Source organism: Sparus aurata, chromosome 21 (genome assembly GCF_900880675.1).
Source record: "Sparus aurata chromosome 21, fSpaAur1.1, whole genome shotgun sequence".
NCBI lineage: Eukaryota > Metazoa > Chordata > Actinopteri > Spariformes > Sparidae > Sparus > Sparus aurata.
Genome location: NC_044207.1, coordinates 18,908,665 through 18,925,786, shown reverse-complemented (window position 1 = coordinate 18,925,786; position 17,122 = coordinate 18,908,665). Strand labels below are relative to the sequence as shown.

Here is a 17,122-nt window from a genome sequence, read left to right as displayed (position 1 = left end):
TTCAAATGCCTGAAATATTTAAAAAAAACACGATTTTCTCTTCATTCTGATCACTCTGTTTCAGTGCCTGTCTCTTTAAGGCTCTCCTCCCAAAAAGCCCAGTCTGCTCTGATTGGTCATCACTCACAGGCCTGAGCAGGCTCCATGCACCCATCATGTTTATGCATCAGCTCTGCTGGTGTATTTTTAGCCGTGGCAGTGCTGTGGACAAAACTTTCACAGTAGTTGGGTAATGTGTTTCATAATAAAAAAAGAGAGTAACTCTCACTTTCTACAATATGGGACCTTTAATAAACATAATGCATATGCAAACATTTTATAGGTCAGCCTTTCTTAATACCATTTCCAATTGCACAAGAACATAACAAAAATATATATATCCCTGGTAATGAGGCAGTTTGAAGCAGTAACAAGAGCTATTTGTGTTTGGTTTTAAAGGAACTTAGGGCAGGATCACGAAATAAGACTCAATAGCGACACGACGGCCGTTTGGGTAACTGCAGCCATCAGCCAAGCCGGCGCGGGAGCGCGCATGAACTCTTCACAGCAGTGCAGCTGATGCTGTGACATGGTTATTGTTTGCTCGCTGTTCACGCGACCGTTTACTGCAAGACTTCCTCGCATACCTCCGCGGAACTACCTTGGTAGCCTACATCAGCGAACAGCATGATGTCAAGAGACGAAGTAAGTAAACTAAGTGTTTATCTTAGTGCAGCTTTAGTATGTTTCTTTGACAACATTAGCGCATCAATTCAGCAAAACGACAGTTGTAATGTAAAGTACGCTTACCTTACACTGGCCAAATGGTTACTAAAGTTCAAATTTCACCAGCCACGGTGAATAACAAGCTAGCGATAACCATTGCTTTGTGATTGAAGCTAATGTGACTGCTAACAATGTTATGGTGTTTGACGAGCATTTGGCTTGTGGTTGCAGCTAATTTCTGACTGTGGTATTACCAACATAGCTAATATTTATAACATTGGATAAAGCTTGCTAACAAGCTGACATTAGTGTGCAGTCATTATCATGTAACAGCAATAGTATGATTCAATATCTCAAGCCACGTGTTATGTGCCAGTGCCAGTGAGATCATTTGTGAAATCATTTCCATTATAAGACAATATAAATGGTATGAATAGCACTGCGCCATATCAAAGTAAATACAAGGAAAACACAAATGTCATTATGTAATAACTGGTATTATACTAAGTTGAATCAGAATAAAAATAACATCAAATAAAATCAAAACATCACTCTGAGGATTACTAAAGTTATTCTTATTAGTATTGTTCTCAATGTTTTTTGTTTCAGGATTTGGAATTGACTCTGGAAGGAGTGGCACACATGGAGATGTACTGCCTGGATGAGGGTACGCTGCGTCTGGTTAGGATGACGTGGAACAACATCTTTGCTCTGGAGGACAGCCAAGATGTGGGCAGTGATAACCGAGAGTTTCGGTTTGCTTCCTACCGGCGATTTACGATCTGGCAGGATGGGCATCAGAGAAGAAGGAACTGTAGGCCGATACCAAGCTGCTGTGTTCTTCGTATCTGGTTAAACTTCCCTGACCCCTTTGCAAACTACACAGGTTACAAAGAAGCTCCATTTAGGGTGCCTGACTGATATTTTCTCCTGTTTTGTGTCCCTGTGACCACAATACCTAAAAAAAACCCATTTCTTAGCCAAAGATTACATTTTCATCCAAAAATAAAAACTATTTATGTACATTATGTATTTTTATATTTATTTTCAAAGTTTACAGTATTTTTCAAATTTGCAGTATGTACAAAGTTTTATTTTGTATTTTTTTTACATGTTTATAATAAAATAAATGTGTGGTAAACAAGACAGTCTTGTCTTCTCTCTTTTCTTGCTCACGTCTCTGGATCATGTAGCTGAGGCCTTTATGGAGAGAAGAGAACAGTAGCATTAGAACACATACCAATGCTCCATAATCAAATCTGGTAATTATTATGTTATATTATAACATTTTACAATGTTTTGTCTATATTCTGAAAAGATTGAAATTCCTAATGACCAAAACTTAGAAAGTGAAAACATACTAACCCCTCAGACACTGGTTCAATTGGTGATAATCGATGAGAAGAGTTTAGCAGCTATTCGCTTGCTGGGTGTTGATGTTCTCATCTCCTTACTTCCCCGAGTAGCAGCTTCAGGAGTCTGCTTCTTCTGATAGCTGGAAAACAGCAATATTTTAAAAAGTTAGAGTCTCAGTCAGCAAGCTGGCTGTGACTTTGCTACCTTGGTGTCTTTTCTCTTTGGTCAGAACAACTATGGCCATGCAATGTTTGCCTGTAACAATAATAATATCAAAATACATGCCTCAGTCAGTACTATTGTGTGTTTCACTTTTACAAACAATTTCTCCTGCTTTACTTACAACGTAATGTATAATGTCTGGAGCAATCTTGTGTGTATGGTACAACACAAGAAAAACAAAGGCTAAAAGCTCTATTGATGAGTTGAGACCACTCTTTTAGCCCACCCACCCCAAAGGACTCAACCACACAGACGTGCTTCACAAGCAAGGTTGTAATAATAACAATAATAATAACTTTATCAGACCTGTAGACACGCACAATATAAATTATTATATAGCACCACCTGAGCTCGTTTACATTGTGCACTTCACGGTTAGCTCTAAACTGCCTTTTATTCAGCTACATCACAACAGTATCATCAACTCGTCAACACAATAGCCCCGAAGCCATAGCCTGTAAATACCGTTACTGTACACCCCAAATACTGTATTTACCAGGGACAGGAACGAGACGGGAGCCGGTGCTGTGTGTATGATATATTTCACTGTACAGATTGTAAAGCCCACTGAGGCAATGTGATTGTGATTTTGGGCTATATAAATAAAATTGATTTGATAGCTGTATCCCCTACACTCACGAAGCAGCCGGGAAGCCGGCTCGCTGTGTGTAGCTAGCGGCAAATATGACTACACAGACCCAAACAAACCGTTAGCCTGTTGCTACAGCCAGCTGCTAACGTCACCTCCCAGATACAAGTTGGGCTTTCGGTCCCATATCTAAAAGGGCATATTTCTAACTATTCGGTTTCAGACTGAAGGACCTTGGAAAATGCGCAGTCTGTAACTTCTCACTGTTACAAGCAGTGGACTAAGTTACATGTTAGCGGCTAGCGCTACGTTAGCCGCTAACGCTACGTTAGAAGCGGACGCTACTTTGCACTTTAGCTCACTCCGAAGTCCTCGGTGATCTCATAAGATTTTCAAATCAAGCTCTATAAATGACCTGTAATGTATTCTATCCTGGTTACAAGGAAATTAGCCATGTCAGCATCCGTTTTCAGTACCAGTTCAAGCTGAAGCTGCCTCCATGAGTCGAAGGCATATCCAATGTATATTCGCGTGCCAGCCCGGCTTTAGTCATAACTTCTTTTAGACTCACGACTTGCTACTGATAAAAACCTTCGTTTTCTTCTTCGTATTACTTTTTAGTGGACTTTGTGCGGTGGTGGGTCGTTTTCCGGCCGTAGCAGAGTCCATAACAACACAAACAGTATTTCCGGTCCACCGCGCTTGTCTTCTTCCGGTCTCCAAGCCGTCGAGGACGCGCATTCAGCGTCAAATAACGTCACGTCCGCAGGGCTGCGCGGGAAATTCGGACCCCGAATAGCAGTACATCATGCAGCACACAGCCTGTTCAAGGCAATGGGGAGATATGTGTGTGGGCTCATTCTTTTTGGTTTTGAACGCTTCATCACCCATTAGCATTAAAATACTTATAATGAATGTTTATTTTTTCACAAATCCTGCCCTAAGTTCCTTTAAGATGCGGTTTCCCAGAGGTGTTGCGTAATGTCAGTGGCTACAGGATGTTGGGAGATTTGGCTCTTACTGATGTTCAAATCTGAGTATCAACGGGTTTTAATGTAGTAAATCCACAGTCAAGAACAGAATAATTGCTAATTTGTCCGTAAGAAATGTGAGGTTATTATATTATCCAACACAGTGGCTGAGGACCAAAACAAATAAATATACTGTATGATGTACTGTGGAAATATATGCAATGGTCAAAACACTTGACCAATTTGAACTTGTGCTTGTCTTCAGGCTTTGTTTACAGGAACTGCACTGTAGATGGCTGGTCAGAAATGTATCCACCCTACGAGGAAGCCTGTGCTTTCAGTGACTATGAGCCTGAAACTGAGGTATACACCCATGCTGTTGTAATCGTGCCAATCAGTTAAGCATTCTCATATTGTTTCTACTTCCTTGTCACTTGTCATCATACCGTTGCGAGCAACGTGCATTGACTTGATTGAGCTCAACTGATGATTGAGTTTTTCATTTCCATTTCATTTATAGATAATAATGAAAGTGCACATGTAGTAACATCCATCCCACTCAGATCCACAGTTTCAGACATTAAGTGTAACATTTCACTCCTTAAGCCATTTCCCATTCATACATTTGACATGGATCACAGTTTATTCACACTATCCGCTTCTCCCTCTCTCCAGACGAGTTACCTCTCCACGTTCAGACGGGTTTACACTGTGGGCTATGCCACCTCACTCATCTCCCTCATTACAGCCATAGTGGTGTTTACAGCCTTCAGGTAAGGACTGGCACAGCACACACTGTCCTCGATACACGCACGGACAGAGGGCAATAAAAAGGGACAACAACTGTGATGCTCACTGACCCAAAATTTATGGAGTTAAGCGCCCAAACTGGAGTGTTAAAAATGCTGGTTGTGAGCAAAACACAAGTACGCCAGACACAGATACAAATATCCAGCTTTTCCTTTGACCGACTGTTAGATCAGTAAAGGCCTTTTGCAGACGTTGTTATGCAGAGAGGCTCGTGGATCCTCTTACACATGCAAATTCATGCGGTTGTTATTGCTCCTCTTATCATCTTATGAAGTGCGGATTTACATATAAAGCACGAGTTGTGCAAGAAGCATAATGCCTAAGAGCCTGTTTAGTGACTAATACTTTTTATTTTATTACAACACTGGAAACTCTTACAGTTTTTCAAATTACAGTTGGCCAAATTAATGACAGGAAATGACAGAACAGCTTATTAATTTATTGCATAATGTGACACAGTGCTAAAGTGAAAAGTTTAAAGCAGCTATTTAAGACTTATATTTTCCTGCCCGCACGTGAATAAACACATGAATAAAGTCAGCATTGCAAAGGTCTTTCCCCAAAGGTTTGGTAAGGCCGATTACAGAATAATGGAGATCTGGCCTTTGCTTCTCTTGGTAGTGAAAATAATGCAATAACTAAATCAACTGTTGAGATCTTTAAATATTAGTTATTCTAAAAATGGGACATACAGTGCAACAAGCATTTAGCAGTCATTCAATCAGACAGGATATAAACAAACCCTCAGGCTAGTGCATTTTTTGGGAGAGAAAACGAAGCCAAACACTAACACTGAAACCCAAACTGTCTGCAGTTTACATCCATCATAACTCACAGCCTTGGTTCAACTGGGGTCTTCTGAAGTTGACTGCTTATAAGTGTACTTTTGGTGTCATCTCCAAATGAACTTGGAGCTAATCTGGCATGGCTGAAACAACTAAACTTTGTTTAGTTTATCCATTTAAAAACTGAGAGAACCAGTAGTGAAACTAACATGACATATCTGACTGATTGTTACAGACCTGAGATCTGTATTTATGACAGTGTATTTGCACTCAGAAACTTATCAGTTGTATGAATGTCTGTGGAGTTTACGTTCATTACTGCAGTTTCTGGGAACTCTTTTTGGATCTTCCTTGCCCCCAAGATTACAGGTACGAACAAAAACTGGGCCCACAGTCTCATTAACAGCCAGAGAGCAGGCTACCATTATGTGCTGTGAGCTAATCCATGAAAAATAGCAAAGCTAATGTTACCTTATAGATGTTAAGGGTCACTTAACGTTAATGTCTGACGTGATACTCGCACTTATGTTTAAAACTTTAAAATTAGATTTGTCTCATATCACCAACAATAAAGCTGATGTCATGTTGAAAGATATTGCTTATTTACATGCTTGTGTCTGCAAAGTCGAGCTGGCAGGCTATTTGCTAGCTCGTGAGTGTTGTTTTTCACGCCTTTTTTTGCCTCTTTCAGGAAGTTCCGCTGCACCAGAAACTACATCCACATCAACCTGTTCTCCTCCTTCGTCCTGAGAGCCAGCGCCGTTTTCATTAAAGACACGGTGCTGTTTGCTGATGAGACCCTGGACCACTGCTCTGTCTCCACGGTGAGACGGCTAATTAGTCAATAATGTTCCCATCATAGAGCGGATTTGCACATGTGCTGTGTGATTGAGTTAGCCAAGGACAGTGACAGGAAAGAGGGGTGAACTAGGGGAAGACACGTGGTGAGCTGATGAATCATTTCTCTAGAAAACTCGCTCATTAGCCGACAAGATTGTGTCTAAAATAATGCATCGTCACAGATGTGAAAACAAGACTGTTAGCTCATGAAATGTTGCCCACCCAGAGTCAAGAGAGATGGAAATAATGACATTTGCAAGGATATCAAAGGATATGTTACTATTATTATTACTGCAGGAGATCATTAGTGCCTTTGCTGCTGTACAGAAATAACTTAAAACATTAAAACTACATTCTACCTCTCGTCTCAAAAAGTCCTTGGTGAGTGATTGGGACCTCCCTGCTGTATTTCGTCAACACTGTGAGTCAGTTCAGCGTTAAATCACTCTGCATTGCTGTGTCCCCTTCAGACGGCGTGCAAATCAGCCGTGGCGTTCTTCCAGTTCAGCATCCTGGCAAATTACTTCTGGTTGCTGGTGGAGGGCATGTATCTGCAGACCCTGCTGGCCCTGACCTTCGTCTCTCAGAGGAAGTACTTCTGGTGGTACATCCTGATTGGTTGGGGTGAGTGGGAATGACAGTCGGGTGATGGTCGGACACACAGATGCAGATGGTTGAATGATTGAAGGAAAACAAACAACAAAAAGTGCCGTCTAGATGTGGCGACTCTGAAGGTCGTCGCATATAAACATCATTTTCATACTCGTCAAACCTCTGACCCCTCTGACCCTTCGTGCCACATGAAGAGGGGAAAGTGACATCCTTGATTAGAACCACGCCCATCAGGGCCAAAATGTCTCATCACATGCCGAGGGCAATCACTCAGTACAACTTTGTAGTGATTTGACACTTCCCCCAAAGGGGACGAGTGGACCCAAACCATGCCAGAAAAAGAGCCCCCCACGGAGTAACGAAGTTGTAGGGGTCAAACATTCAAGCCTGAACTGTTCAACTCTCTCAGTGTGTTCATCTTTGTAATAAGAGTTTTATATACTGCAGACTCTCTACTGTATAACATCCCTCTCTTGTCGATGGACTGTTCTTGCTGACACAGTCTGATCTCGCCCTGCACTGACATTCTTAGGGAGAGTTGCTCGCCTTTTTTTTCCTTTTCATCAAATGCGAGCTGACGACTTTCCGACCCTATTCACGGATGTCTTCCACGCAGATCTAAACTTCAGTCACTCACTTTTCCTATTCAAACACAGTCTTTACTCTTTCAAAGTCACTTAGATCTTTTCCTGTCGTCATCTTGATGCAAAATCACGATCAAACGGTCCTGCTCAGCATTTTTATGCACGCCACTCAGCAGGACTGAATGCTGTTTGCTTAATTGAACCATGTGTCGCGCTCGATTTGTCACCTGTTTGGTTTGTGCACATTATATTCATAACAAACAAAATAAACACAAAATCACATAATGAGATCTGAATGACTCAGTCAAGCAGGGAGATGATTAACACCAATATTAATCACTCATCTCAAAGACAATTTTTGGAGGCCAAGCATCAAATGTTGTGTTGCTATCGATAAGTTTTATTGGATGAGCAGAGCGAGGATAATTAACTCACTTAAAGCTAGAGTTGGTGAGTTATTTTAGAAGCCTATTTCTTGTGTTTTATCTGGAGAAAATGTCTTAAAATCCCCAGAGCAATCACCAAATCAAAAACTCTGAGGAAAGAGAGAGACAGGATAAGACGTCTGTGGCTGTCACAGACCTCTAATGAGCTCATCCAAACACTGCGCTCGTCGCTCCAGAAGCTTCCTTTCCGACCGAGGTGTGTTATTGATGGCTATGTTGCTTGCAATCATACAGCCGTGGTGTTTAACAAAGATGTTTATTAGTTTATTTATTAGACTGAAAAAAAGGCGACGAGAGCTCTGTGAACATGGCAAAGTAGCTGTGGACACGCATCTCTCAGCTGGCCGGCGAGAGCTACGGGGAAGCAAGTGTAGTCATGTGATTTGGAGGGAGTCCTGAAGGGATGGGGAGGGATTTCTCAGCTGGATACTTTTTAAAATGTAGCTTGATCTTGCTGGTTTCTTAGCAGCTCCCGCTTTAAGGCATCAAACAGAAAGCCAAGTGAACTTTTGACCTGTGTTGTTCAGGCAAATTTGACCGCTGGACTGTGCATTTATTTATCCCCAAACATTGAACGTACTTGGCTGTCGGCGAGTGTGTGTTGGTGTGTTTGTGTTCAGCTCAGCCTGTGACTGGACTTTAACAAAACACTCTTTTCTGTTCTGCTCCCTCTGGTCCCTCATCCTTCTTCCCTTTTAGCATCTGTTTTTCTGGAGTAGATTCTCTGAACGGCCCCAAAGTTTTTTCGCTGAAGTTGGGAAAACATTGACAATTTTTGTAATTTCATAAAGGTTTTGTAGTCTTTGCCTTGGATCAGCAGCCTCAAACACTGGTTTTCAATTCTATGCTTGACTTGGTATGTTGTGACCACGTGATGATTTTTGCTGTTGCGTACGTTTCTTTTATATTGAAGGTTTCTGCGTTTGGGGGATGCAGCGATGCTGTCTATCTACTGTATGCGTCTTGGGCCTTCAATTCACAAGAATGGAACCAAAGTATGCTCAAGTTGTGTAGTCTCAACCTGCTTTAAAGCCCTCGAATTCATTCAGAAACAAGTCAGTCAAGTGCCAAACAAAGTCGCTCAAACGGGGACATCACGACGGTTGCATTGGTGCGGGGGACAGCACTACACATCAAACAAGCGAGAGTATGACAGCGTGTAGCTCAGGGGACATTCTCACATATCTGTGACTTAATGCTTGCGAGCATACGCTGAAATAGACCTAATACTGTGGCCTACTTACCATACTTCGGTGGCTCAAGCCAGGCATAATAAAGCTGCAGCCAGCAAATCTTTAATTAATGTAGTCTAAGCTAACCCCCCCTGACTCTCATGCAAGTCCAACGCTGATTAATAGATAGTCTTATTTTACACCCTGATGAAGGCCCCATGCTGAAACGCATTGGTGAGATTAAGAGGATTCTTCCATAGATACCTTTCTGCTACGTAATATATTCACATTCAGTTTAGAAATCTCCAGACAATAACTCAGTCCCTAAAACCTGGGAGCATTTTATTTACACAATAGCAGCGATGGCAGCTGTACATGCTCTCGTTTTTCGCGGCTCTCCCTTCGTTTCCTCCCTTATCTTTTGTTCCCTGAGCTCTCCACAGATGTCTTGAGTGCATTTCCTCTGTGTTATCCCGTGTTGCTCAGTCAGCTGATTCCTATTTTCTTCCCATTTTCATCCGATTGTCTTTTGTTTCCTGTTTGCTAGGGAGACGTTTGTAGGGATGGTCCATAGCCTTTGTCTGTATCATTTTGATCCTGTTACCACGATTTTACAAGGCAATAAAGAAACTACAGGCAGTTTTGGCAGTTCAGGGCAGATGTGAAATAGCTTCATACTTGTGTTGATGTTTCGGAGACAGAAGCTGAGATTTCCAAGTCAGTTCCTGGAAATTTGAACCAACATAACCTACAACTGTCAATTCAAAATTTCCAGAGTTTTTCTTTTACTCCAGTCTGCTTATTGTAAGAGTTAATGAGACATCGTAATGCTCAGTAAGAGCTGAGACAAGTGAGTCATTCGCAGGTGCATTTCTAATGAGGAGAGAGATGAAACTTATGGATGCGGTGAAGTGTGGCAGCAGGGTGGATGCTGAAATCCCCCTTCAGTCCACTTGAGCAGATCCTCTGGGGGTACAAGCACAGGTTGTATCAGTTGTCATAAGGAAAATTTCCTTGCTCAGCATTCAGGCAGACGTGACCATTCAGGTCCATAGTTTTTGTAAGCAAATATTTAGTGGGGTGATTAGGAGAGCCACTGTGTACAATAAGATAGTTAGAATTACCTTCAGTTTCCACAGACAGAGTACTGTATGGCAAATTTAGGAGGAGGTCGTCAACTGCAGACGATGGATGGAGGTCATTTTAGCCATCCTGCATTGATTAGAGAGATGGATGCAGAATACTCTGCCTCTGTCCATCAATCCTTGCTGATGATAAATAGAGTCCACAAGTCAGGGTTCCCTCCAAACACTGGACAAAATTTCATTAACAATGAAGTTAGAACACTATGTTTGCTGAACCAGTTATTCTTTTGGTCTGGGAGGGAGCGAAAAAGGAGGTTTCTACCCTTTTTAGGCCAATAGTAGCACTTAACACAGTCTCACTTCCAACTCCCCAATTTTTCTCGCTCTTCATACTTTTGCACTACAGGGGCACTTCAAGAAGTGACGCTATAGGGGTCACTGCAGCTTCAATATTAGAAGTGTCAAGAGGCCAGGCTGCATTATTTAACACATTGGGAGCGAGAACAAACCCCGGTCTCCAGGGGAAAGTCCAGTTTATGACCCTTCCAACCATCCGAACCAACTCCATGACTGAGACCTTTCTCACTCTTTATGCTGCTGCACTACAGGGGCGCTTCAAAAAGTGAAGCCAGAGGGTTATTAAGCATCAAATTTTGAGGCGTGATGAAGCCATGCTGCATTATTTGACACTTTGGGAGATAGAAAAGGCTTTACCAACATGGCTATAGGCATGACAGTGTTGGCTGGTCTGTGCTCCACTTTGGTCCGGAAACAATCTTGATGCCTGTTGAAACGATCGGTATTACATTTTGTATAAAAATACATGGTCCACAGACGGTTAAACCAACAGACTTATTCCCTGAATGCTCATCTAGTGCCACCATAAGGTTGAAATTTTATTTTTCAGTGAAAATAAACACTATCGGATGGATATCGGTGAAACCTGGTCCCGATTTCAGTACCGTCTACGTTTATGACTGAATAGCCTGAAGGTTGAACAAGTTAAACATATAACCTTGGCTCAAACCATCAGCGTTTTAGCATTGTCAATGCAAGCACGTAGCTTTTAATCATTTATTCAAATCACCGCCATACCTCAGTAGACACTCACAGAGCTGCTAGCATAGCTGTTGACTGAAGAGGGTTTATGAAGGAGAGCAATCACCTTATTAAACTTGGACTGGAACCCATACGAGCCAGCTAAATACCTTCAAAGATGGTTCAAACATATGCACTCGTTGCTGAAGAAGTTGTGGACCTAAATGATGCTGTCCTGAGGATTTGTTTTGTTACTACCCAGGAAGTATGTCTGTGTGTGTGTGTGGTGCACACTATCCAGAGTCGCTCTGATGTCACTTATCAGATTTATTATTTCAGTCTGTACCATCTTGCTCGCTCTCCTGTCTCTTGCCTTTATCCTCTGTTGGTTTCTTCTTCCGGCAACGGAGATGCAGGTTGGACCACAGATAAGGTTGATACTCTTAGTGAGCACAATGTTTTATATCCTCGGCAACATTTCATAAATAATGCATTAAACGTGGTCAGGGATTCAGTGTCGTTCAGATTAATTTTACTTGGCAGTAACACAACGCATTAATAATTCATCTCTGCTCTTACTTTGTAGGGCTCCCGTCAACAGTTCTTATTCTTTGGGTGCTGACCAGATTCTTCTATGATGACACAGGGTACGATGTATAACAAGACATTTAGCAAGCAGCCAACATCTTTTTCAATACATCCCTGCTATAATAACATTGCACCACTTCATGTCAAACAGTGGTAGTAGTCATTCTTTGATGAGACTGTGACATCATATTAACGTTGAATTTCATCTGGCTTTAATTGCAGTTGCTGGGATGACACAGAGAATGTCGCTATTTGGTGGATCATTAAAGGACCAATCACAGCCTCGCTGCTGGTGAGTGAAGCGCCACACATGAATGGACGATGAATGACTGAAAATTGTCAGTCTGAAACAAAATGTCCTGCATTTCACTCGTCTATTACTGGCTCATTTTAGCAGCTGTAGTTTGTTAGATATTTAAGATAACATTAGCTCTAATGGTTGGTTAAAAAATGCAGGTTGTGTCCGTCATCACCCGCTCACAAATTAAAAACCACCGTTGGAAACCACTTGGATCATTTTTGTGCCTCCAGCGCAATGCATGATGGTATATAATGATCTGTTAGTGACCATTGGCTATACACCACTTTTAGTGATGCATTATGGGATACTTTGAGTCAACCATGTTTATTCATCATTACACAACACAGGGCTATATACAATGAAAGTCTGTAAACTCCTTCATGCTAAACAAATTACAGAACATATGCAGTTATTTATATACATACAATATACATATAATTAGCTAGCTAGCTAATTAAATGCTCCGGCTGTGGAAGTAACACTGGTTCCTGTAGGTTTCTGTTGTAGGTAGGTCTTAAGAACTTAGCAGAGCATGCTAATGGTTGCAGGTTAAATTAGAGTATAGAAACACTGTTAAATCCATTCGTACACTTTTGCTTCCTTTTTTTTCTTTTGGAATAGCTAAATAAGAGACACAAACCTCCAAAAGTTATTTTTTACAAGCCTTGGCTCTCAATTCAGCCCCACGTTTTCCCCATCTAAGTAGAAATCCAATGTTTGACACGTATTTACAGTTGGTAAGCTATGATTTACACCGACTGGGGTTTCAGCAAATGGCCACTAAAGAGTAATATCTCTTAAATTCATAGATACACAATTTAGCACAAACACTATTGCCATTTGCTCTGTGACAGTGAGTATATCTAAATAAATTAATTGTTTTGCAATAAAATACTTTTCTTTTTTATTTCTCTTACTGTGTGTTATGTGTGGATTATGTCATTTGTGTTATTTCTCATATGTGTTTGCCTGTGCTGTATCTCTTCCAGGTCAACATCGTCATCTTCATCAACGTGATCCGGATTCTTGTTCAAAAGCTTAAATCCTCAGTCATGGGCGGAAACAACGACACTGGACATTTTATGTGAGTCACACGTTACTAACACTGTTGGACCTTCAGACACTTGCGGCAAGGAATTTACCTGCTAAATGATCACACAGTTAGATTTAGTTTATAAGTCGTTGTTCTTACAGGGAGCTTTACCAGCTATCAGAGCGGCAACGAGGATGTATAGGAATACATGAATCTTATATCACAGTAAAGTCAGCGTATACCACAAGCTTCAAAGAGTTTGGGGCAATGCAGGGGAGCTGCATCAGCAAACAGTGTTGGCAAGCAAGTGTCTCACAGAGCAACTGGTGAGAAGTGTCAAGCTCAGAGAGCTTCCTTGTGCAGCTGATAATGAGATTGGATGTTACTTCCCAGCAGGTAACCAAACAGCTGATGAGTGGACCACTGATTGTGAGGGATGAAAGAAGCAGCTGATGCCAATCAGATAATGCAGGCACCACTCCAGAGAAACTAACAAATTGCTCCATATGTGACTCTCATTTTTCTTCACTTCCAGTTCTGTCTGCCATTTTAAGAGGATTTTAGCACCTCATCTGTTCGGAAATTATCAGAGGATGAATGACTGATCTGACCGACAACAGCATTTGTCATCCTGTTTTTGATAAGATATATTTATGTGAAATGTATTGATTTTGGCCATAAAGTTGGGACTAAAGTCGGTCAAAAAAAAAATTATTAACCTGTAAAGTTTATGTTTCAGCTGTGAAAAACACAAAGAGACCAAAAGCGAAAGGTTAAATATTATATTTGAAAAGTGTTCTGGTGAGACAAAGATTGAAAAAATAAAAAGGGAAGGCCAAACATTTCCTAACAATGTGCACAGCCTTCCCTTCCTTTCTTTGATGCCTGCCTGCGAGCCACAGCAAGAATAAGTGCCAAAATTGAAAACGATTTCACACACAATTAGAGCTCTTAAAAGAGGACGCCACCTGACCAGCATCAGATCTGACCATGTTCCACTGTATAACCCTCTGTGACAGGGAAGAACAGAAATCCCAAACCTCAAATCTGTTGTAACATTCCACCACTTTGTTCCAGACTGAAATATCTCAACTATAAGCACTAATGGCTAGATTTCTATAAAACATGTACAGACAATTTATTGTCCAGTGTTAAGGTAATTTCAAGCAGGGGAGACAGTACGAAGTAAAGAAAATGTTTTTTACTGCAGTTGATAAGTGATGCTGAGTCTTGACATAAAGTCTTTGTCGATAAGACACTACAGGGAGACTTTGTGATCGAAGGGCAGCAAGAAAAATCCCCCGATGGAGTCCAGACTCTGGTGGTGGCTGATGACTCTTCCCAGATGGAAAGACTGGGTGTAGATGGGGAGGTGGTGGGGCGTGCAAAAAAAAAAGAAAAACTAAAACATTAGCATGAATGAACTAAAGGCAGGGAGATGATGGTTTTTAAAAGGACAGCAGCCATATGATAGGCTAACAGTGAAGGTTTTGTCGCTGCGCTATTGGATAGAAGTGCCCAGCTGATGTGAGCAGCTGATACCAATTGACAGCGTGAGATAATGAGGCAGGAAATTGTGAGTGAGCACTGAGTGAATGACAGGATGGCATGAGGAATAGTCTTGAAGACCGTAAACTTGCAAAAGAGAAGTCATGACTGCATTTTTGCTAAAACTTAATTTGTAACAGCCGTGCTTCGAGCAAAATGTCTGCTGTGGAAAAGGTCCATCAGGTGTGGAATCCCCTGACATTTGGAAGACATTTAAATCCTCCTCAGGATGAATTGTATTAACTTTGGTGATCCCCTGACTTTGTGTTAATGCTATGTTCACAACATGATTTCATTAACTTATTTAATATGTAAAAAAATTAAAAATAAATCAAATTTTATTTATTTTTTTATTTTTTTAAGCTTAGTTTGCTTATGCCTTAGGTTGGCCCTGGAACAGTCCCTGTTCCACCAAGCCCGTCGTCTACAATAGCTCAGGACCAACGAACCTAACACCGGCTCTTGAGAGGGCGTTTTGTAGTTTTTGCATTTTTAAAAAGCTGTAGTGAATGTCGAGATGAGAACCACTAAACCTTGCACACTGGACCTTTTAAATTGCATAATGTGTACATTCTGTTGTGTGCACAGTATTAGCATGCTGATTTAAGGCGCTTAACATGTTGAGCAGTATCTGCTACACATCAAACTCTGTGTCAGCTTGTTGTCACTGTGAACTTGCCTGCATTAAAGATGCATTTGGCTAAACACAAGTAATGTGCTAAAGTGCAGCCTCATAGAGCAGCTGGAGCTTACTTTCCTCCACAGAATATATTTGGAAACAAGACTTTTAAGTTCTTCTTTTAAATGTAAAGAAGCAATTGTTCTGTGTCATGGTTAAACTGCTGAGTATGAGATTTGAACATGTGGGGAAAAGGACGGCGGCGACTTTGAAGAGTTTGCTATGAACAGGGAAAGGAGAGTGAATTGATGAAATCCCTTGATGAAACACTGAACGATTCCTCGCAGTCCAGGAGAGACATTGCTGCGTCCATGAATCCGCTCTGGGAGCCCAGAAATCCGGCGTCACTGAAAATGAATCCCCCCTCTTCCTTTTGACATTTGGTCGTTGCAGATTCCTGCTCAGCTGAATTAATTTGGAATGAGAGCAGCACACAAAAATAGATCCAGATGCCAGAAATAGACGTCTCCTCTATCGGCGTGCGACAGGATTGTTCCACCGGTTCACAGAGTGTTTCACACTTTCAAAAGCTTAATCTCTACCTTACAAACTTCAATTTGATTCAGACAGATCTGTGACATTCACACAAAGGTTTAAATCCCCGGTGCGACAAATTACAGACACGATCCTATTACAGGCTTGAAAATAATCTGATGGGTAAATTTTCTTTAGTTTCAATCATTCAGCAGCAGAGCAGTGATGTTATCCACGGTGGGAGTGGTTATTTTAAATTATTTAGACATTTCAGATGACTGCTGTTTTGTCCTATAAATATAATCATCAGAGAACCAGACAACATGTAGACGTCTCTGTCGGGCTGCTTTAATCAGTGTTTATTGATCTGTGATAGATTACGACTTGATTCGGCTGTGAGGAATCCAGATCGTTAGATTTGTGCCCAGATAGTTAAAATCTCCTTTACATGAGAGAATACACACGTGAAAGTAAGAGAATAAGACTTTTTTTATTGTTGGATGCATCACACAGGTGAAGTAGTTTTTTAATTAATACTGACGCTATATTTAAACATCACTGATTTGACCGAAGCTCTGAGCACAATGCATCATTGTTTTGTATTTTGACATTTTAATCTCTTGCACTGATAGACCGGATGACGGTATTCTTTCAAAGGTCACTTTGTTTAATAAAGATTTGATCTGCCATATCCCGTCTGCCTCTGATGAAACTTGGCCAAATGTTGCGTTCCGTCGTTGGTTTCTGGCATTTAAAGTAAAATGCTGATTGGGCTGACACTGATAAGGGTGAATATTTCACACTCTGAAAAGGCCACGATGACTACAACTACAGTCTCAGATTTTTTTTTTTTGTTTGCTTTCTTCAAAGCCGCTGAAAACTTGGTTTGAAATCATCAGGTTTTCTTTGTAACACTACATTTTAATAAGAAGAGTTAAAAGACGTTATTGGTAATCTATAATTAAACACTCAGAACACGGTAACACAAGCAAACTCTCATCAGTGTGATGGCATTTAAGACAATACAACGACAATTTGAACACAGCATTTCACAAAACGTGACATTTCACAAACGCAGCAGCATTTCAGAGAACAACTTTCACATAACAGAATGTTTTGTACATTTTTTGTGTGTGTGTGTGATTTCTGAAATGATTTTGATCCAAAGGTTCTAAATCCTGATTGGTTCATGGGAGTATGTGGCATCACCTTTATCCAACCGAGCACCACATACTTCAAAATAATGAATTTTATTTATTTATGTTGTTTATTTCGGGCATGTCA

At 41.0% G+C, this 17,122-nt stretch overlaps 1 protein-coding gene across 1 annotated transcript in view; it reads left to right on the top strand.

Annotated features, from left to right (window-relative positions):
- Positions 1 to 17,122, top strand: part of ghrhra (growth hormone releasing hormone receptor a) — a 49,800-nt gene that overhangs the window by 25,110 nt on the left and 7,568 nt on the right. The window contains exons 4-10 of the mRNA XM_030402063.1: positions 4,109 to 4,206; positions 4,519 to 4,616; positions 6,130 to 6,262; positions 6,749 to 6,902; positions 11,802 to 11,862; positions 12,026 to 12,095; positions 13,094 to 13,188. Of these exons, the coding sequence (XP_030257923.1) occupies positions 4,109 to 4,206; positions 4,519 to 4,616; positions 6,130 to 6,262; positions 6,749 to 6,902; positions 11,802 to 11,862; positions 12,026 to 12,095; positions 13,094 to 13,188 (709 nt within the window). The remainder of the gene's footprint in view (positions 1 to 4,108; positions 4,207 to 4,518; positions 4,617 to 6,129; positions 6,263 to 6,748; positions 6,903 to 11,801; positions 11,863 to 12,025; positions 12,096 to 13,093; positions 13,189 to 17,122) is intronic.